This window comes from Diadema antillarum, unplaced genomic scaffold (assembly GCF_040938485.1).
Source record: "Diadema antillarum isolate AM-2024a unplaced genomic scaffold, OU_Dant_1.0 seq00000931_RagTag, whole genome shotgun sequence".
In the NCBI taxonomy this organism is placed as follows: domain Eukaryota; kingdom Metazoa; phylum Echinodermata; class Echinoidea; order Diadematoida; family Diadematidae; genus Diadema; species Diadema antillarum.
The window spans coordinates 1,092,436-1,115,059 of NW_027271782.1; the positions used below are offsets into that span (position 1 = coordinate 1,092,436).

The 22,624-nt window shown below is 40.7% G+C and overlaps 1 protein-coding gene across 5 annotated transcripts in view; it reads right to left on the reverse strand.

Annotated features, from left to right (window-relative positions):
- Positions 1-546: 546 nt before the first annotated feature.
- Positions 547-22,624, reverse strand: part of LOC139741454 (protein kinase C iota type-like) — a 127,868-nt gene continuing 105,790 nt past the window's right edge. For 4 of the 5 annotated variants that reach the window (XM_071652036.1, XM_071652038.1, XM_071652037.1 and 1 more), the window contains 11 exons: positions 21,877-22,149; positions 14,294-14,349; positions 13,420-13,560; positions 12,599-12,729; positions 11,179-11,315; positions 8,413-8,586; positions 6,364-6,489; positions 5,638-5,717; positions 4,421-4,510; positions 3,451-3,566; positions 547-2,632 (listed from right to left, as the gene is read on the reverse strand). In XM_071652036.1, coding sequence (XP_071508137.1) covers positions 2,545-2,632; positions 3,451-3,566; positions 4,421-4,510; positions 5,638-5,717; positions 6,364-6,489; positions 8,413-8,586; positions 11,179-11,315; positions 12,599-12,729; positions 13,420-13,560; positions 14,294-14,349; positions 21,877-22,149 — 1,412 coding nt within the window. In that variant the 3' untranslated portion in view covers positions 547-2,544. The remainder of the gene's footprint in view (positions 2,633-3,450; positions 3,567-4,420; positions 4,511-5,637; positions 5,718-6,363; positions 6,490-8,412; positions 8,587-11,178; positions 11,316-12,598; positions 12,730-13,419; positions 13,561-14,293; positions 14,350-21,876; positions 22,150-22,624) is intronic. The other variant, XM_071652040.1, reaches the window with a different exon arrangement.

Genomic DNA, 22,624 nt, shown 5'->3' on the forward strand with positions numbered 1-22,624 from the left:
TTCAGGGTGAATCAAGGCAACTGGGTGCATGCAGGTAGAAATAGAAGGCTAATATCAGCCCCCTACACACAGTTGTATTGCTGCTTAGTACTGTACGCAGCATAACTTGGGTGAAACACTGCAACAAAATGCTAATCCCAATTTATCAATGCCCGCCAACAACAATTACAGTGTTTTCTGAATGCGGCATCTTGCGGGTGATGATGCTACAAAATTTGAATACAGTTTGTCTTAAAGACACATGACAGGGTATGTACTTGAAAGCTACATTTACACTGTCATTTTGAATACATACTTTTTCATGGTGACCTTTTTTTGTTCGTTTTGTTTTCCTCTCCCGTCTTTCCAAAGGGCAAAGAGCTGAAGCTAGATACAAAACAGTAATTGCTGTTGCTGTTGTTTTTTAAATATCTGCTAAACCAATCTATCGTCTTCTACTGAGAAAGACAAGTTTCTAGGGGGACAGATTAACATATATGCAGAACTCATTCTTCCTGGGATGATTTGCAAGTAAAGAACACCTCCCCCATCCCCCCCCCCCCCCACAATTTGCATTATGGCATCCAGACACACAGCTTTGGTTTGAGCTCGTGAATAAGACAGAACTACCAAGTAACACTTATTTTCTACATTTTTCCCCTCCTCCAGTTTCAATTATCTTTTTTTTTTAATGTTTTGTTGAAAAAAAAACACACCAAAAAGCAAAGATAAGCATTTTCATACACACTAATCATGCATTATTGGTCATCATATCTGAGAGCTCATTACTAAGATCTCAAAGATAAAAATTGATTTTATTTGAGAATTCCTTCATTAATTCTTTGCAGACATCCAGTCAGGTCAATGCATAATTTCATCAGAAATTTCATCAGCGGAGACAAATCACAATTCCACAAAACTCTGAATTTCATTACAACGTTGAATACACGGACGAATCAAAAAAATATTTCTTGCAAATGCGCTACTGAGGCAAATTGAAAGCACTAAAGCAAGCATAGAAGGCAACAGTGGACAGTTTGAGACACGTACGAGGCACAATTTGCTTCTTTGTTAGATCGTTTTGGCTTCTCAATGACGGTTCTCACACAGCGCAAGCACATATTGGGGTATGAGGCAGGATACGTTAATTTGATGTGGAACACATTATATCAATATTTCATTCAGCAGCCACTTGATTTCACATTTGTTTTCTCTTTCTTCATCTAATGCTGTTTATTAAATCACATCCATACTGCTCAACAGACACAAGTTTTTTATTAATATCTTCAAAATTTAATCGCCAGAACTGATCCGAGGCAATCTGATGTGCCAGACATCAAAATGCGGCCGACCATTAATACGCATAAATTGAACATCAATACCATATACAAAATTCCAAATGTTGCTAACTATCGTCGTTGACTTAACGAATGAATTTCATTCACGAATTGTTCAACACAAAAATTGAATTATGTCACTTCCGACAGCCGAATCAATTACGATAGCAAAATCCTCTTTGCTTGCTAAGTGATCCTGTAGCATGTGATTCTACAATAAATACCACAACACAGCATGGAAATATTTTCTTGTCAAATTTCGCTGCCTCCCTATGGGACAAACAAAAGAATGAGAAAACCCACCAAACACGTACCAGAGAGGAAGAAGATGAAATAGACGCAGCATCTAAACTCTGTAACACTCAACCATCGCTTTTGGGCAAAGTACACACACATGGCACTCGGCCCGCACAGCCAAACACTCAAAGGCAGACCGAGAGGTCAAAAGAGGTCAAGAGGTCAACGACCACAGAAAGGAATTGTATCCGCCACGTCGATGATGTGCCACAGAGTAGTGGCTTTCCTCTTTGAATTCGAAAAACACATTCAAACACCGCAAGCATCGTGTTTTGCATACAACATCATCACTTTTACATTCACTTTGGTCTCACATTGCCTATGACACGACTGATGTACAATGTACAAACAACAAGTCTTACCAGAAACATTTTTAGAATGCATGCAACAACATTGATTGCTCAGATACTTTTTGTCATAATAATTGGTATTGCCTTTGTTAATTGGTTGTATACCATGAAGCATATTTGCAATGGAATCTTATTATCATTTTTTGTTTAAATTGAATTTTATACTGCTGTAGTTCTCTACCATAGTCATTTATTTTCTACAATACATCTTCTAGCACACCTACACCAATGACACAGCAGGAATTTCATTTTCTGCAAAAATTTTCACTTTGATTTTTCTTGACACTCGTTGCATAAATCGATGGACTTTTGCGATCGAGCGCCAGACGATCTGACTATTATCTATTCGCACTGACAGCATGCACTTATTCACTTGACTCGAGTTGACACCATCCGATGATTACGTACACAAGCTACATATGACATACAAACAGCTGGCCACAAAGACTACTCTCATATCAAGGTGCAAATAAATTACTGGATGAGAGAGAGAGAGAGAGAGAGAGAGAGAGAGAGGAGAGAGATGAAGAGATAGTAAGAGTGAGAGAAGGAGAAAGAGATGGAGGCAGACAGGGACCGGATCACACACATTCCTCCCCAGACATGAGTAGAGGGTTGATGTACTCGAAGCCTTCAAACTCGCCCTGGTCAATTTGGTTTAGCACCGACCTGCAGAGGGATGGTGGAAAGAGAGAGAGGAATTATTTCTGGTGTTTAGTTCTGGATTTCAAACATAAACAAACAAACAAACAAACAAACAAACAAACAAACAAACAAACAAACAAACAAACAAACAAATAAACAAAAACTTTAGGCTGGTCAGCAGTGAACATGTGGGACTGAAGACTTAGAAAAAGATTTTTATTACTGTATACGCCATATATTAAGCAAGTATAATTTTTCGCAAATCGGGACTTCATGACGATTTCGAGAGTGGTAAAATTCGCGATAGTGGCGTCTAGTACTGAAGGGAGAAATGTATGCATTCACATCAGATTCATGTCTGGATCAGAGTTAATATTTTCACGTGCTTTTAAATAACCTTCCTTTAATGTGCACTGAATTGAGATCCAACATTTCCTATCATCGTCACTAGCCGAAAAAAAAAACAAAAAAACTTTATGGCCGGAATAGAGTCAGAAACTGCCAAAATAAATTCTGCATGAAATCATGTGACAGGAATTCTGAACACAATAAGAACTGTCTTTATGCTGTATTGAATTATGACTATAAACTCTCCTTGACTGTAGAGGAAAAACTTTTATAATTTGTAAATATACTGGTAGCAGATTGCTTTTTGTAGTGTTGAATGTTCGCATTACACACAGAACATCCCTATATCTTTCATGAGTGCATGTCATTTGAGAAATATTTCACTGAAGTTATAAATCTAGAAAAGCGAGATGCCGCAGTGAGAAATTAAAGGCTTAGTGTGAGTGATAGAGCGCCCTCTATATGGGACAGGGAGGAAGAGGCTGAAGACTCACGCATCATCTGGGGTGAGTTGGATTGGCTCTTCAGTGAACTGGGGGTCAAAGTGTTCCAGGTCACGGTCACTCTGGAGATGAGGCTTGTAGGGTGGGGTCACTTGCCGTGCTTCCATCTAGGCGGGGTGACAGTGGGGGAGGGGAAGAACAGAAGTGATCTTCATTGAGTGCTAATGTTCAGATATCCTGCTATACAATTAAACATTTTATCAAAATCACAAATCATTGACAAATGCTTGACAGGATCTTAGTAACTCTTAGTCTGTCAACAAAACTGGACCTGATGAAATTTGATTTAGGAAACTAATGAAAGCTTTTAAGGAAGAAGCTACTCCTAATATATATAGAGAGAGTTTTTGAATACAGAAAAGTCAGTGAAGGACTTCAGGAGGGTTTGGGGGAAGTTGGAATATCTAGAAATTTTCAGGTATTAATTCAATCAAATACACATTTGAGGAAAATTCCCCTATTACCGATTCTATGACAAAAAAACATTTCACACAAGACCAGAAGTAAATAAGGCAACTTAATGAATTTGTTGTTTTAAAGTTTGAATGATGTTGGTATTATTTTCTGTTGGTTTCAAGGACTTGCACAGTGACAGCGAGAGAGAGAGAGAGAATGAATTGTCTCTTTGACAAGAGAAAAGCAGGAAGGTTCCGAAAGAGCAATCAGGGAGATACTTGTGTATTAAATACATCTCAAGATGCAAAATAATTCATACATGAGGAGGGCATTTCATCAAGTGTTTTGTCAGATATTTTCTTCTGACACACTGCTTTAAGCTACTGAAATCCTTGCATCTGATTAGTTTAGAGCACATATGTCACAAAAACAAATATCGCACCAAATGCTCCATGAAATGCTCCAGGATGTCTTTTCAATTCTCATGGCACGACATGGAAATAAATTCTAAGTTTTGGAGGAGCCTCCTACGAGATGCGGAAGACTCCTTGGCAGCTTCACTTACCCTCTCCCAGTCTATTGTCTTGAAGAAAGGATGACCTGTGATGTCGCCAAAGCCCGTCTGAGGGTGGCATCCTAGACGTTCTACTGGATTCTGTCATGGACACGGAGAAATGAGGAGAAACACTATCAAAATCACGTGTGCACAGTTCCTCCTCTGCGAATTTAAGACACACCTAAAATCACTTCTTCACACAAAATGAAGCAGAGAGTCACCTCTAGATATCCAAATGACAGAACCTGGACCACATTTCAATAAGAAGTTGCTCTGATGGCAACTCTTGCTGGAATGGCAATTGTCATGGTAACGGCAAGAATCCAGCTTTCTGATTGGCTGTTGCTATGGGAAATTGCTATTCCAACAAGAGTTGCTATCCTAACATGTTTTATGAAATGGAGCCCTGATGATGTCACTCAAATGTTCTATTAGTTCCTCACCCCATGTTCTCTGAAACTTAATCCAATATTTTGCAGCAAATGTGACATATGATCTCATGCTTACTCAAATGTGAGACTCTAGTATGCTAGTATCATCTAACACTGAAACTAAGGAAAGGAAACCAGAGACGAAAATGGCAACAATGAAATGTAATGTGAGCTGAGTATAAATCTTGTAGATTCTGTTTTAGAGGTAGTCTGTCTTGGTTTTCCTATTTTTTTCTTTCATCAGTCTTTCTTTATATTTGCTTCGATAAATAGCAAGTGGCTTACATCCTGTTTCACCTGGGAAAAGAATAGTAATGATTACTAGCACATCAACAAGACCCATGCATCTTCTGTAACAATGCTATCATCCTATCATATCCTATCAGATCTGTATGCTGTATAAGCTGTTATTTTCGCGTACAGATATTTTCGCGAATGACGAGGCCACAGACATTTTCGCGAGATGTCATTTTCGCGAATTGACACAGAGGTCTCTATAAGCGCACTACTACCTTAGCATATGGTGACATTTTCGCGTGTTGTTAAATTCGTGGTCCAACTGTGATTCGCGAAATTCTTGAAATTAAACCCTCGTGAAAATAACAGCTTATACAGTAAGTATGTCTTTTCTTGTGTTGATACTGTTATCTGTTATGCTTGCTTCCTGCATATCATTCAAATGCATATCCCATTTACAATCTTTACTTTGTATATTCTGTTGAAAAAAAAACACATGAAAATAAAGTTTGAACTTCGAACTCCCAGTTTTAATAGCCTTCCGTCCAGACCCCTCACCTTATTGAGGAAGCCCTTGAGTACTGATGCAGCCTTCACTGACAGAGACCGGGGTATCCTAATCGGCTTCTCCAGGATAACTGATGTGGAAAGATCACAAAAACAACAAGAAGATACAAACATTATTAATCAAAAGGTCATGACGCAACTGAAACGAGAAATATGACATATCGTGATGATATTTCAAGGTGGATCACTGTTTTAAAGCTCATCCTGTATGTCTGGGAGAAATGATGATTGCATCTTAACATGACAGTGTTACAAAATACAACTGCACACAGACTGTTCCTAGTTTACCTCGTGGTAGTGATGAAAGTAAGAAGACAGCCACAGCATAAACTGACAATGACATGCATGGAAGCGTTCAAAATCATTGGTGCTTCATCATCCTTTCTGACTGCTAAATCAGACATGGCAAAACAACATCTATTGGACTTCAGTGCACCTTTGACAATAACTTGGCATATCTTGGCTTGTTGTTCCACCAACTACCAATACAAAAGACTACAAAATAATGGTTCCGACTTAGCCAAGTGAACCATATGCTTTTGCGTGTTCCACGTACCCTTCCCTTCCCACGTATGATCTAGATAAGAATATGAGCAATACAAGCCGAGAATGCTCCTATATCAAAATATGGCCAAAAAATATGCTCTATGGACAGTGTACACAGTTAGAGATCTTCTGGTATTACGCTGACCAATTACTGAAAAGCAGAATAGTCACCTTGGAATAGATAGTCTTCTGTGTTTTGGTCTGCGTTGTCTGCATTGCCGACGATGTCGAATGGTGATCGTCCCGCCAGCATCTCAAACATGAGTACACCTAAAGCCCACCAGTCTACACTGAAGTCTGTGGAGGGAGATACAAAGGAAATATCCATTGTTTGTTAATGGCATGGTTGAGGTATTACACTCCAATATACAAACTTCAGAGGTAGCATGGACTGTACTGGACTAAAATACACCATAACTTGCACTTGTCAATAAGATCACACTACAGTAAAAAGTATTCCGTCTCGTGAAGAATGAAAGCCTGTAGCAACAAAGACTTTCGACAGAGACATGACAGTTGTTGTACATCATCAACTTTCACTGCCACTGTACTTGACCACATCCTAATCTTGGTTGCATCTGCGATTCCATGTGTGGAGTACGGTACGATGTTGCGGGTCCTCTAATAGTATCCGTTCAAGTCCTGCGAGTTGATGAGTGCTCCACTCTCCCTGTCATCACTAGCACACCTTGGTGAGTGCTCTGACAAGCCACCGAAGGTGTGGTAGTGACTGCAGCGAGCCATGGGATTTCCAGTGAGCCCTCCACTGGGGGGCCTGTTGCCATGATACGCTCTTGCGACATCCTAACTGGGTCTGCCTCCTTCCCAAACCCATACCTCTAATCCAGTCTACTACTAGCTAAGATTTTGTTACCATGCATGCTCCAAACAAGCACGTTCTTCTCATGCATATGGCATCAAACATATTTTATAACCATTCTGCTCAACACATCCAGCCTGTTTCAACCTTTCCAGGCAAGTCTTGTGAAATGCCAGCCAGATATCCACTTCAAATTCTTCTTCCCTCCCCCCCCCCCCAAGTTAGAATATCTCCAAATCATGGCACAGAATACAAGGAAACATTATTTGCTATCTGCTTCATCATTAGAGGACTGAGTGGTGATGCAGAGTTCAATCTCTTTCATTTTTTTTTTCATTCAAAAGTTTGACAGAATACAGAAAATAAGAAATCGCCTCAGTCAAGCAGCCACTGTAAAAACAACATCTTGTTCATAGTCTCTTCGACAATTCCATCCCATTTTAGCTCCTTGATGCAGACCTCTAAACTATTGTTTTCGCCTTTCCTGTTAAACATAGCAAAGGTACTGCTTTGAACTTAATCCTAAATTGAATTTAATCTTTTCCCCAAAACACACCGAACATGCTGCCGCCTGCAAAGAGTTCAAGAGGGCGCCCTTCGCCAGTCCATGTGACTGCACCATGCCACGTCACTGGAATATGTAGGTCAAACAGCAGCAGGACAGCACTTCCTGTTGACCGGTCCACTGGCTCTGGCTTGTTGCTTCACCGATGAGTGGCCGTTTCCTTCCCATGCACTCGGGCTGTGAGTTGTTATCTCACACCCACATACACACACCCCACATCCTGTGACAGCTCGCTACTGGCTCTGACTATCTAGCCTTACTTCAAGGCAAAATACATGTAATTTCATCAAATTTGTATTTTCCAATGTTGCAATACCAAATGCAAGAAAAGTATGCCACTGCAGATTATCGCAGGACACCAAGCAAAGTCTAATTATGAGAATGCTGCCACAGAGCGAAACCAAAGGAATGTCTGGAATAAAGGCTAGCAAACATTTTCTCAAACTAGCCTTCTACATTGTACGAAAAAGGAAGACTCCTTGGTATTTTCTCAAGCTCTCATTTGCATATTGAGAAGTTACATATTGAAAGTTTCTTTTCACAAGATGGACAAATCAATGATGCTAGGCATTCACCAAGAAGTCCCTCCCCTTAATTCCCCCATCACCAAAACACGTCTAACTAGAACTCAACTTGGTCATGTGAATTTGGAGTAATACAAACAGAACTGCTTATATCCAGCAAATGTTTCAATGCCAGTAGATTGCAAGATCTTAAGCAAAAGATGTCAACAGATGTGATACAGCTATTGTTTGGATGTAAACATTTCTTTACTAATCAACTGATTCCCAATTGTCAAATCTCTCATAAAATCTTTTTCAACCGAGAGGCTTACCATAGTCTTCGCCTCGTAGTATCTCAGGGGCGATGTAGTTTGGCGTGCCGCAGAAGGTGCTTGTGGTGTCTCCTGGTCTCAGGCCCTCCTTGCACATTCCGTAGTCGGTCAGTTTGATGTGTCCATCAGCATCCAACAACACATTGTCCAGCTTCAGGTCACGGTATATCACACCTGAGGGTCAGGATGGATGGATGGATGGATGGATGGATGGATTGAAAGGATGAATGGATAGATGGATGAATGGATAGAAGAATGGGTGGAAGAATGGGTGGATAGATAGATGGATACACAGATGGATGGATGAATGGATAGATAAATGGATGGACGAATAGACAAATGGATGGATGGATGGATGGATGAATGGATGGATAGATAGATGAATAGACAAATGGATGGATGGATGGATATGAAGATGGGAGATGGAAGAGGGGAGAAGAAGAGATTGTGTTGTTAGCATTGATGTTGTCATTCCCTGAATATGTTACACATAATCTTAATCATTTGTGCAACTGCATGGGCATGTGTCGTTATGAACACCGTATTGAATGAATACTTGATTCAGCATGTAAAGACTTATCATGTGCATGCACTTCATAGATGACACTTAGGCAGAGTTCATACCTTTGTTTACTTGTTACTTCATTGTAACAAATAGGCCATGTGGTCCTCTAACACATAAAAATACAGCCAGGTGGTGTCCATTTAAAAATGTTTCAAAATGACACAACTTGTACACACACTTTGTGCGGTGAAAATGATCAGATATCCCAATCCTCAGAGGAGGATATGTCGCAACGTGAACTTTATTCTCGCTGTTCCCTTGATGGAGGAGCAAAAAAAAAAAATACAAGCCAAAACAGTGCCAATCTCGGCGCGCAACGAGCAGTTTCTAATCTATTCTGTGCGGATATCTTGTGCAACGAGCCCGTTTGAACAATGGTGAGAAAGTGGCTGATTGCAGGGCTGCCCCTCACGACACCAGGAAGGTGCGCTATCGGGCATTACCTTAAAAGGGTTGCTGACCTTTAACAGAGGAAGCGAGGAAGGAGAAGCGGAGTGATATCACAACCTTGGACAAATGAACTCCAGGATGCGAGCAACTTTAAAGGTGCAAACTGGTTTTCATATGGGGCAGACAACTCTATCTATCTATCTATACTCTAGCGCTCAAGCATGAATAAACTCTGCACGGATTTTCCTCAATTCAACTGGACGTGAAACAGTGATTACTTTCTAGGTTGGCTGAAAATCTCATTCATTTCACAGGCATCATAAGCCTGCATGCAAATAATTCACAAAACCGATGAGGAATCTCAGTCCAATAACAGAACATAATCTTCCATAAAACAAAATAACAACAACAACAACAACAACAAAACAAACTCTCGATTGAACTATAACGTCCTATTAAAACACACAGCAGTTTTTTAACTACTGAAGGTATCACAATGGAACAATGCTCTGGTGGGTTTAACCACAACCTCCGTACTTTCTCTTCCTCCTTGGATCTCTCAACGGGTTTTGGTTTTGCTTTGTGGTTTTTGACATGCTCTGGGGTATATGCATTTTGCAGAAATGGAACACAGAAACACACTTCCCTTTCCTCTCATTTTTTTACAGGCTCACTTTTTAAAGAGCACAAACACATCAGCTTGTAAAAGCAACTCAATGGATAAGATACCCTCTAGCAGCTCTTTCCATGAAACTCCTTCTGAAGGGAGATGGCTGCACTGACAATAAATTGGAGGTTTGCCACATAATAACAAAAGGAGTATCTAGGATATTAGGTTTTTAATGTCTTTACAGGTTTATACAAGAAGGAATCCTATTTGCCAGCCTGTTATGCATATCATACGCCTACGGAAAACATATGTAATCAAACAGCCTGTTCCCTTGCATATACCAAATTTGTGACTTGCATGTATACAAGTGTAGCTTGTAAACATATCTATTGGATGTAGCCAGCAAGCTGACAGGGAAGTTCACACGCACTAATAAAAAGGCGATTGGAACCAGGTATTTTTTTGAACATCTGAAAAAGTTTTGGCAAGTATAAGCTGAGTATTAAAATGCGCACATTGCAATTGCAAAACAGTGCATCACTGCACATTCCCAGTAACTTAGCGGATAATGCATGACCAAGCAAAGAAGTTGCATACCTATTTTGTTTGAAGAATTCCAAACGCACAAAGTGATATACAAACATTTGTGTGACTGCCCAGCTCAAACCCACAAAAAAAACGCAGATTGGGTTTCGCTGTAATGGACCAAAATATTTCATTTGGGTTGACTGACACAAAAGTTTTGAAGTTTGTCTTACCTGGGAGAGTAATCTTTTCTCTACCAACTGTAAAAATTTGGCAGATTAAACAAAACTGAAATTGAGATATGAGCAGTTCTCCTGGACCATATTTTTTTTTGGACAGGTTGATCTGATCCTCTGGGAAATTGATATGCCTGAATGACCCTGAATCTTCAAGTCCTCTTTTCTCCCTTTTCTGTAAAACTGCACCATCTACCTCTTTAATTTCAATCACTTTTCGATTGGGGTAGGATGGTTTGGTTTTAACAAGTTGTATATCATATCAAAGCTTAGAGCTGTTACTCTTTTAAACTATGTAGAAAAGTGAAAATTCACTCTTATCTTCTTTTTGTGGGTTTTTGAGCTGGGCGGTCACATACATACATTTACGTCTGTATGTACAGATATATATAGTCACAAGCTCATGTTCAGTAGAAAAGGTACGTGATTTCTCTTCTTACCTCCTTCGTGAAGGAAGTTCAGAGCCAGACTGATCTCGGCCGAGTAGAAGCGGGCGTGTTCCTCCGGTAGTCGCCGTTGGCGCTGCATGTGGAACATCAGGTCTCCGCCGCTGACAAACTCGATCACGAAGAATAACCTGCAATGTGGCAGAGTAGAGAGAGAGAGTTCTGGCTTTATTAAACAGGCCACCAGGAAGCACAGTGTGGATTTTCAAAGTCACTGAAGGACGCAGGGTTCCCATTCGGAGTGCAAAAAGGCAGGAAACATGACGATGCATCGTACGTAATTGAAACTGCAGTCCCTGCCATGCGTTTCTACGTTACAACATAGAGCTCACAAGGGTCTATATATCAAGTCCTTTGCTGCATTTCTTTGATGTCTTTTGAACTTAACTCCCCTGGTCATTTCACAGACTCAGGTTCATTCACAGCCACCTTGTCCTCCCAAAAACAAGTCGTCAAGTGCGAGCTGATATCCTACACACCACTGAGAAACCTGTCACATGATCTCTCTTTTAATCTTGTTCTCTTTGTAAACCAATAAAACATGACACAAACTCTTGAGAATCTCTGGAGTCAGACCAATAGCATTCTAGTGTGGAGAACAACTATCCACACACACATAAAACAAAAACATTAAGGGTGGAGACATGTTCTAAGTGAACACGTTCAAATCTAACAAACATATTCCAGGGAAACAAGTAATTGATAGCTGGAGAGCTGGGGGTTCTCTGCACTACAGAGGAGTCTTGTTGCTGTATTCACTGGAGAGTTAAATGGGAACTGAAGATGTTCACATTCCACTTCACACTAAGAAGGAAGAGGAACTTGGCAACATAAACTAGGTATGTGCCACATTAAACGCTATGATTAAGTGAGCGATGCGATGACATCTGCCGGTCGGACCGGCCGGTACAATTCCTTCCGCAGCACCAAAACCAAAACTGACACCGCAAGAACATTGTATCTTACAGGCCTCTTCAATCTTTCAAGTTGTCATTGTAATCTTGTCATTAAGAGGCTCAAAGAATGAATAATGTATCAGACACGCACGCACATGAAAAATGCAATGTTGTGCGTACATCTGCTTTCCTCAGATAGATAGTGTAATGTATTAAGACACGACTATTGTGCACCACAATTACAGTGTAGCACTCCTTTTCAATATGGCAAAAACAGAATAATGCATTGCTAGAATCTGATTGATGTAAGTGAAATGTCTTTCTCTTAGTCATACATTTCAAGTGTGAACTACCTCTCCGCTGTGGTATTGACACATGTGAAGGGAAGTATTGCAGGCATGGGGGAATTTCACATATATACATTGCACAGGTAGGTTGTCGCAGATATTATTATCTGCATTACAGCAACACATTATATATGCACACTGTCTGTCCCTTCTGTATGATGCTTCTCTTACCTGCTAACAGTCTGGAAACATGAATGCAGTCCGACCAGGAAGGGGTGGTTGGACGCCGTCTCGAAGACGTGCTTCTCTGTCTGGACCCAGTCGATGTCCTCGTCATCGGTCACCAGTTCCTTCTTGATCACCTGGATGCACAGATTGACACCAATAATGATCATAACCCTCCAAAATGTGACAATAAAAACATTATCACAGTCAGGATAGTCACTGTTATTATCATACCATTATAAACTTCCCCATCTCCACTGTCAGCTTCACCATGACGACAACGATAATGACAATCATAATCATCATCATCATTATCATCACCATTATTACATTCTCCACATAATCATATTTGGTCACCATCATCTATGACATACCAACTACGGCTGGTTGGGGGTGGCATGGCAGAGCGAGAGAGATTACTGAGTAGTCACAGAGAGAAAGGGGTACACCTGAGATGGATAAAAGTCCAGCAACTTTGTAAGTTGCATTGGGGGTCTTCTCCTACGAGAGCAGAGACTTGTATATGGACCGGAATCTCGTCACGATGACCAAAATTCTATGTGAAATGACAGTCGTGTCCCAGCTATACATTCCCTTGTCAGACTCTGCAGGAAAATTTTCCACAAGGTGCACAGCAGATTTTCCAAAACATGAAGATCTTGATCCTTTTTGGATAACTTTTCAATGAGACAATACATTGCTGCTCTGATGCACAACCATCTATTCTTTAAGGTGAATACATGAAAACCAGACATGGTTTCTTTTGGCCCACTAAAGAAAAAAAAAAACTGACGGTTTCCGTTACCGTGTTCGGTGTGCTGGCTTACCTTCATGGCGTAGACCCGACCCGTGGCTTTCAGCTCCACCAGGAGAACTTTGGCGTAGCTGCCGCGGCCGATGACTCTCAGCATCTCAAAGTCGTCCAGGGAGATTGGCGAGTTTCCTATTTTCTCGTTGCCATTTGGAGCCTGGGGTGGGGGGGGGGGGGGAGACACAAGCAACAATAATGTGTTTATTGAGTGACAACGCATTGCTACAGCCTTTAAAGGCATAAGTTACCATTTGCAGAAGAAACAAAAACCCAACTGGTATTAGTGCTTTAAAATAGTTCTAAAATGTGAGTTAGGGATAGAAACAACCACTGTACAAATCTGAATCTGTTTAATTGATGTTAAGTATTGTTAAATACACAAAATGTAAATGTTTACAGTTTAAACTGTCTACAGTTATGGTTTAATGAGAAAAATACTGACATCTTGTCATATTTTAGGCTTTATTGCAACAATTTTACATGGTAGGATGTCTTGTGACACAACAGACTTAAACATATGCATCAAATGTGATATCTTGAACATTGTTAAAATCACTGTTCCCAAAGGTAAACAGGACCTTTAAAAGTGACAATGTAACTGTAGTATACTGCATAACTCATCTGTAAAGTTGTGAACTGCACTGGATCCTTTTACTTCACTTCATCTGCAGTCATTTGCTATTAAGCAATGCAGTAGCTGTTCGTACTATGTAGCTTCTCAATAAAACTGTACTGTGTATTCTACGCTGTGGCACTAAATGTTCAATAATAACTGCTGCATATATCCTAACAGCAGGATGGCTGCCGAATATCTCATCTTCTTTTTAATGAGATTGCTGTACATCATTCAAGTGATACTACTCATGATGGTTTGTGCAAGTATTGCTTACCGTGGTGGGTGTGCTGTCGCGATTCTTGCGCCGATGCCTCGGGCTCCCACTTTTACCTGTGGATGAAAACAGAACATCGTTAGAAACATAAACATGAATTATGTGTGAAAAGCAAACAAAAACAAAAACAAATTGCAAGAAATGGGTTAAAATTACCAGTCTTTGTTTCACTACAGAAGGGGTAACTTGCAGTGGAATTTGATGGTTAGCGTAAATATTCAGCATTACACATATCCCATGTGTGCTTCAACACTGCATGGCAAATAGCAAATGGTCACAAGCATGCTGGTATGAGATCAAGAGAAAGTAGTTATTACAAGGACTGTAGGTGAAAGCAGTGAACAGCAGCTTAAGTACTAGAAGGTGCATGGCCCCTTGCACTGTGGGTGATTACTGTATGCAGTGAACAAACGTGCAGCAGATGAGGGGAGAGCGAGATTTCTATCTCCACCACATGAGGAGGACAACAGTAAGTGACTGATACAGCAGAGATATAAGATGGCACTTGGCAAGTGAGAGCAAAAGTGGTTTCTCTCTCGGCAGTCACGCTACACCCATTCCTGTAATGTGAAGACGTTGCAATGAAGAGCACAGACAGGAAAGACGTTTGCCTTGTGGCTGGGGTGTCAAGCTTGCTTGGAGCTATGTACAAGGAAGCAATATAGAGCAAAGCCAGTTTCTGTATCTATATGGACTGGGGAATTCCACCAGGGGGAACTTTGCTTTCGCAAGGCATAGAGCAAACTTTGATCGAGCCCTTGGAATTTGGATTGTTTAGTGATTATTGTTCAGATAATGACCACGAGGGAAGAAGTTCCAACAAAACTGGACGCATCTTTCCTTCCTCATAAACTATCCAGGCATCACTGTCCCCACATGCTGAATGATGATACACACATGGTCAAATAAAATGAAGGATTGAGAAGAAGCCAACATTCACCATACATGGATGGGACTTACAACGTAGGTCTAGACAGCGATTGTAGGCACTAACCGTAGTTGAAAAATGGCCAGCACTGATAGAGGTAATCCACCCAGACACTCTCCATGCCAATGAACATGAAACATGCGTATCCAAACGCCAGCGCTATCCTGTCTCTCAGTCCGGCCATGATGCGTTATGAAAACTGTGATGGTAGCACTCTCACGTACTTTACACCGTGTGAAGGACTAGAAAAACACAGTTGTATGATTGCACGGTACGACTTTCTGTTCGGCGCTAAAAGGATATCCTCTTGGAAATGATGAGACCATTCTGACCCTCCCCTCCCGTGTCAAGTTCGTGCGGAGTCAGCAACAACGTCATGAGCCCGCTTGCTGGCCTCCGTCATAAACAATTGTTGGACGAGGTCGTTCTAACCCTGGTCTTCCTTCCTTTGCTGTGCTTGTGCTACTGTGCTGGCACTTCCTAACGCAAACTTTCTGATACATTCCATTTTTTTCCCCCCCTTCATTCTTTCTGTTTGTCTATTCTGAGGGCGTGTCTCGTGAGAACTGAAGTACATTTTGCTTTTTTCAATTTTGCACTGGGAATACTGTCAAGCACACAAAATCTACACATATCCAGTGAAGTTGCCAAGCATTTCGAACATTGGCAGAACAGGCCGAAGTATTTGTGCTCTTTTTTTTGTACCAGAAACATTTTCCTCCAATGCTGATATACCATCAAACTAAAAACAAAACTGATGTTGAATTAGTAGGAAAACTTATGTTTACTCTGCTATGGCGGCTTGTCAGTTCCAGTGTATATGAGGACGACCTCTTGGTGGTGCAAATCTCGCTGTCCATTCAACCATTCCACCCCCCCCCCCCCCATGCCCTTCACATCCACATGTTCCCATGACTCCTGCCCCAGCCATTTTTGCCCTCTTTCGTAGATACGCCAAGAAGAAAAGTATCAGCATGTCCAGGTTATTACAGGAACAGGCAAAGCAAGCAAGCAAACATTTGGCCAGCTTTCAGATCTCGAGTATATGGCTGTGCCATCACCTGCCAATAACATGTTCTTCGCACAAACTGTAGATAAAAACTAGACAGGCTCGAATATGTGCGCAACACTTCGCAAAAACAGACAAAGTGCATGAGACACACAAGGGAGACAGCAAACAGACGTACACACCTGCTGGGCAAAGAACGGCAGACAGAAAGAAAGAAATTTATAGAGCAGATCTAGACAGGAAGAGATGGTACCAAAAAAAAATAATGTACCAAGAATTTTGCAGGTACTGTAAACTGCAGGTATCCTGCTGGTACCACCAACTCTTGAAGCTGGTTAGGGGTACAGAAAGGGGTGCGAGGGGGATCTGAAAAGGGTGAGAGCAAAAAGTAAAGAACACTATATACTTTCTATCACATACCATGCACACAGCACATGGCAGAACAAGATATCTGAAACCAAAGTAGCCATTTACACATTTGTCATTCAGGATGTCTTCTACAGATATAGAGCAAAAGAAAAGTAACATGCGGGATGAAGGGTTGCGTGATTAATTGTGAAATTAGGCTATAAGAAGTGAGAATATTATTGAGCGCTAGATGAAGAGTTAAATGCCTGATCGAGACTGAAACGAATCAGTCTGATATGTGCCAGCCTTGTTTGTGACATTTAAGGCTGGGAGAGAAAAAAACAAATCAAAACAAGACGCTATGATGTCCTACCTTGCATAGCGTGCTGGACTAGAGATAGAAAGTTGGTCAAACTTCAATGCGTGTTTGCGGGAATTTTAAGCGTGGGGAAGTCCAAGGGTCGGCGAAAGGCAGCGCTGATGGAGAAAGTCGCAGGGTTCCACGAAAGCAAAACCTGCTGAGCCAAGCGTTCCAAGCATTTTAAAGGGTGCTGCCGTCTCGTGCAAGGTTTTGATTGGTTACTCAGATGATGGACACTCATGACATCAGTATAGCTGCCACTTCAAACCCTCAAGGCTTGGTTGGACTCATGGTCAAAAAAATGTGTCACTCCAATGAAGGCCAAACTATCTCGCAGCTGAAGTGGGCCACCGAGACCGCTTTTCTCACTATTTTTTTCCTCACGTTCAGAACTCTGAAGGTGTCTTTTGACATCACGTACAAGGAACATAGCCAATGAATCATATATCGGCATGTGTTGGTGGTACCAGATCTAAAATGAAAGAAGCTTGCCTACATGCATGACTCCATGAGGGCCATACCCATACCTGCCAGTCTCTATCGCTTGTGAGATGCATTCTGGCAGACACAAGCTCACTGGATACTCCTTCAGCCATCCAACAAGGGCTAGCCACAGCACAAGAATGCTGCAATGGTACTACTTCCTCCACGCCTACACGGCAACAATGACTCAAACCGAACCAAGACGATCCTTCAATAATAGCCACTCGAGTTCCCGCCAAGTTACCGAGTGGATTTTATGGGCACGCACACGTTAACACTTCAGAAATAAAAACATGGCACGAGATGAGGGGAAAATGAAAAAGAAAGAAGAAAGGAAGGCCGGCACGCAGCATTGTTTCTAGTGTCCTAGGTTTGCAATGATAACAGTGTACCACAACAATCGGACAGTTCACACAATTCAAAACAGGAAAAGGCAATGACTTTCCTGGGTGATATATGGGTTAGGGATGGATGATCGATCGAGGAGCCAATGAACATGAATCTGCAGTAGACCTGCAGCTTTTTTTTTCTTTTTTTAAAGCATGCCTTGACTCCACAGCAGGAAGAAACGGGAGCACGGTGCCAAAGACGTGTGATGGACTGTAAACATGGCAGACATCTTCCCAATACTATACGCCCAGGGTTCAGTTCTGTCCCTATGTTTTACTGCATTTGCACTTTTTTTTTTGCCATATCTCTCTCCCTCTCACTGTTTCCTACTTACTCAATCTCTTTGGCTTTATTCACGTTGGTTACTCTGTGATAGGCTTATCTGAGTATTGGACAAATCATCTTAATTTCCTCCTTCACTGACATGTCAAAGGGCTGTTGAAGTCTGTATGCCATCAGAGTTTCCATATGTTGACTGGTTTATGTGTCACTACTGTGTGGTGGTGGGGGGGGGGGGGGGTCAGGGCACAGCCATGTCTTAGTCCTTTTTTTGTTTTGCTTTTGTTTACCACCATTAGTCCCCCTCCCCCTAATAACAGAGTATGAAATAACATCTTGGGCAATGAAAAAAGAAGAAGAATAAAGAACTCAAGAGACATGGAACAGTCAATGATAGCAATATGCGTATGTTCACGTGACAAGATTATGGATTTGGCCAAAATATACGGTTTTCCTGTCAAATGACTGCAATCTGATAAGTCTGATACTGTGGAATGTGATACAGCGGCCGTTTATGTGAACACTTTTGCAGAAAATTAAGAAGAAAAAAAAAGAAGAAAACCCTTCTGACATGTGATGAAAACTGAGAGGAATATGAAGGGGAAAAAGGGGCCTCTTTTGGCACAGTAAGTGAATGGAATATATACCAAACAGGCAAAGTCTCCACAACACTGAGTATAGGTTGGGTGGAGGTGTTTGAAAACTGAATAATGAACTTCAGAAGAGTTGCAAAAAAAAATAAATAAAGAAGAGAAAGAGGAAATAGTGTTGATCAAAGAAAACAAAGAGTAAGTGAAAGGACACAAGTAGAAAGCTTCCCCTATAAAGGAATGTGTCATGGCAGTAGCATGGGTACAGAATAAAATTATCCACAGGTCCAAAATAATATGATCACTGATGTAAAGAGTTACTAGGGCAAAAGGAGAAAAAGAAAGATGGGAAAAGAGGATAAGATAAGGAAAGAACAAAAATACGATGGGAGTACGGCTCCAAACGTGTGAGAATAACTGCCCTATGGTGAGTATTTGACAATGAGTTAATTACAAGGACGGAATTCAGTGGATCTGTGTAGGCATTGCACTTATCCTTCAAAATATGAGTTTGGTGTAACAGAAATGAAAAAGAGAAGTGAGAGATAGAGAGAGATGGGGAAGAGGATGGGATGAGCTGAGAAAGTATGTGTGTGGTGGTGGTGAAGAGAGAGTGGTATATAATTTTTCCTGTTTGCTTCATCTCTGGCTGTCTCTAATGTCTGCGTGATTCGACCTCAAGAGTAAACAGCTCTTTGATGAGGTACCACTTGAGAGCGCCCCGTGCTCAAATATTGATTCTCACAGTGTCATTAGCGAAAAATGAGATATTCAAGCAAACACTTCCAGGAGGAAAGGCAGAAAGAGAAAGAGATAGAGAAAGAGATACAGCGAGTGAGAGAAGAATATCCGGTTGAGGAGATACCCGGGGTTTACACTCTTCTCTTTCACGGTCTAGTTAAAGATGCGCAGGAATGGAGTGTGTGTCTGCAATGGCATGTATGGCTCATCTTACTCTTCTTTTTATTTTTTCTATAAAGTCCATGATCTCAAAATACAGGAAAGAAACAGATTTCTCTGCTTTCTACGCATATATCTGTGGCACAATGTTTTCAGCAGGGACACAGGTAATTTCACTCATTTTGTTTTTGCTCTTCAACAATATCTTCCTAGGAGAAAGTGATAAATGAAGTATTGAATATGCATCCTGTAATTGATCAAGCTATTGACTATTCATCCTATAATTGATTAGAATTATAATCAAAGTCATATAACATGACATCAATCATAGCACAACCTGCAGCAATAATTCTATCTAGAGGAGGTTATGTCACTAGTGTCTAAGGTATAAATTGCTGTTCTATTTTCTTTTTGAAGTCAATACCCTTCTTTTCTGATAAAAAAGTCAAATTTGAACATAATTTGCTTTGACTTATTTCATTTTTTTTCTCTCAAATGATTACAATTCTACCACATATTGAATAAACTTTGAAAGCAAAAACAAAAACAAAATTCAGTTGTTTAATTTTTAGAGGAAAGAATGTCAAACTCAGAGTGAGTAACTGGTATCATTTTGCAAGAATTCAAGGTCTAATTTCTTCAACCAGTTATTTCTCAGGAAATTATACTCCCATGACAGTCGTTCCTTGTTATGTATGCTTTGGTGGAGCAACAGCAGCATAGAATGTATGCATGAACTTAAGCATGTCTCCATGACAACGCAATGCAAAATTCTTTACAGAAAAAAAGAAGAAGAAACACCATCAACAACAAATACCATATATTGAGACAACAACAAGTAGGATATGAACGGTCTTGGAAAGCTCAGTTTCTTATTTCCACTAATCTATGTATCTGCATTCACTTTTTTTTTCTTCCTTTCAACTAAATCAAAGGGACTGGAGCGTGGGGAGACTATGTAATGGGAAGGTTGGCTCCACTGAATTGATCTACATGTATATTCACTACTCACTTGAATACATAACAACAAAAAACAACAACAACAAAAACGTGATTAGCACAGGCCTGCAAGAAAGTACTGCCTGTTAGGGAGTATGTGAACTGAAACGTATGCTCATCGGTAACGTTCAAATCCAGTTGAGATTCTTCGGCTGCACGTTTGTGCTATGTGTTACCATGAATACAATTTGATACGGGGATTCCTGAATATATTTGAGTCAGGCCCAACCTTTGTAATACATAGTCTCCCATGCTCAGTCCCTTCAATAGGGTTTGCTGCAGACTGCACTCTAGCATGTAGTGCATATCCAGGACTACGTAACTCTACGAGCAGAAGAAACAAGACTATTTCATTTATTGCCTATGCAAAAACAGACAAAAAAAAGGAGAAAAAAATCTGATCAAATGGAACTTATACCTATGCATGCTAGAGCATGCATACTCAGGCATATTTACTACTCAAGGTAGAAAGATGAAAAAAAAAAGTGTCCTAATTCTGGTCTATCTTATTCGCACTGTATGATATGAACTCAAAGCAACTGCAGTGAGTGTTGTGGAACACAAGAGAATCAAAACACACACAGAATAAAATATTTCATGAGAAGAGAGTGCGGGTGCTGAGTGGAGATGTGCACAGTGTTAGCCAGACCATTTCACACCAGACAGATCATTTGCTATAAAACCAGACTGAGGCAGAAATACACAAGTTTGGAGTGCGGAATGAAACCCTATTCACACTGATATTATGATCCCATTACATTGCCAGTAGTCCAAATCACCAATTTACATCGCTGGGTTCCTAACACTTTTGCATAGCCAGATTGTAGAAAAGTATGTCAGAGAATGGAGTTAAGAAGTAATTGCCTGAACATTCACATCAAGTGCAGGTTTAAAATCTTGTTTGATAATATAAAAGCAAAGTAAAATGCATGGTATATTAAATCTGTCAGTCTGTGCTAAATTACGGAAGCTGGTCATCTAACTTGCATGGGAAATAGGAAATTGTATTAAAACTGACTGAATATTGGCTGGAAAAAGATGAATTCTGAATTCATGTTAATCGGCTCATGACGTACAGTGTCACGCAATGGCAAAGTGGGGTAGAACTACCTGGCAATGTCAGGGAGTATCAAAAGTGACTAAGGAATCATGTGCTTGGAAGCAATGAACAGAAGAGGGGATAGTGAGGTGGATGATATATCAACTACAACACAAATTCTCGCCAAGAAAGCAATCAGCACGGAAGTTTTGAAGAGATGGTGGGCTCGTGCCGTTATTTTCTTCTTTTTTTTTTACCTAGCCGGTCCGAGTCCCACGAATCCACGGAATCAGTGTCCCCACCGCCACCCCGGCCGCTGTTGTAAAACGCCGCATTATCGATGCCAGAGAAGAATCCGGCCGAGGGTGCCGCGTTCCGGGAAGCATGAGAGGAGGTAAGGGAGGAGGAGTGCTCGTGCTTGCGGTAGGGAGGGGGCTCCGAGGGGTGGAAGGAGGAGGCAGAGGGGTCCTTCAGCGTGGTGGCAATGGCTGAGGAGGCTGCCATGGAGGGTGCTAGTGGACCAGTAGGGGCTGATTTTAGGGGGGTGGTTTTTGAAGTTGGGTGTTTTTATTTCCAATTCAGTTTTTAGTTACATATTTCGTTGGGGAATGTAATCATTAGAGCGATATTTTATTCAATTTTGTTGTTGTTAGGGTTACACATAAATTAGATGTTAAATGAAACATGTTATCAAATCAAGGTTTGTAATAAGATTTGTAACATGAGTTAGGGTTTCCCACCCAAAAGTAAAGCAGAACAAAGTGACCGATCAGCATGTCATTTCAAAAGCGGGCAGAGTATTTTGAGATAATGATGTAGTTAAAATGTAATGGTCAAGGCAATTGTGACATACAGATTCATTTAATTTGTTTTCCAGTACAATGAACGGTCATTCAAGGCATTGCAATTTAAATGACGGAACATATTAGATTGGTGGTATTTTAAGATAATTAAAAAAAAAGAAAGAAATTAGTTAATTTTATATTTTTTAAATGGATGGAAGTC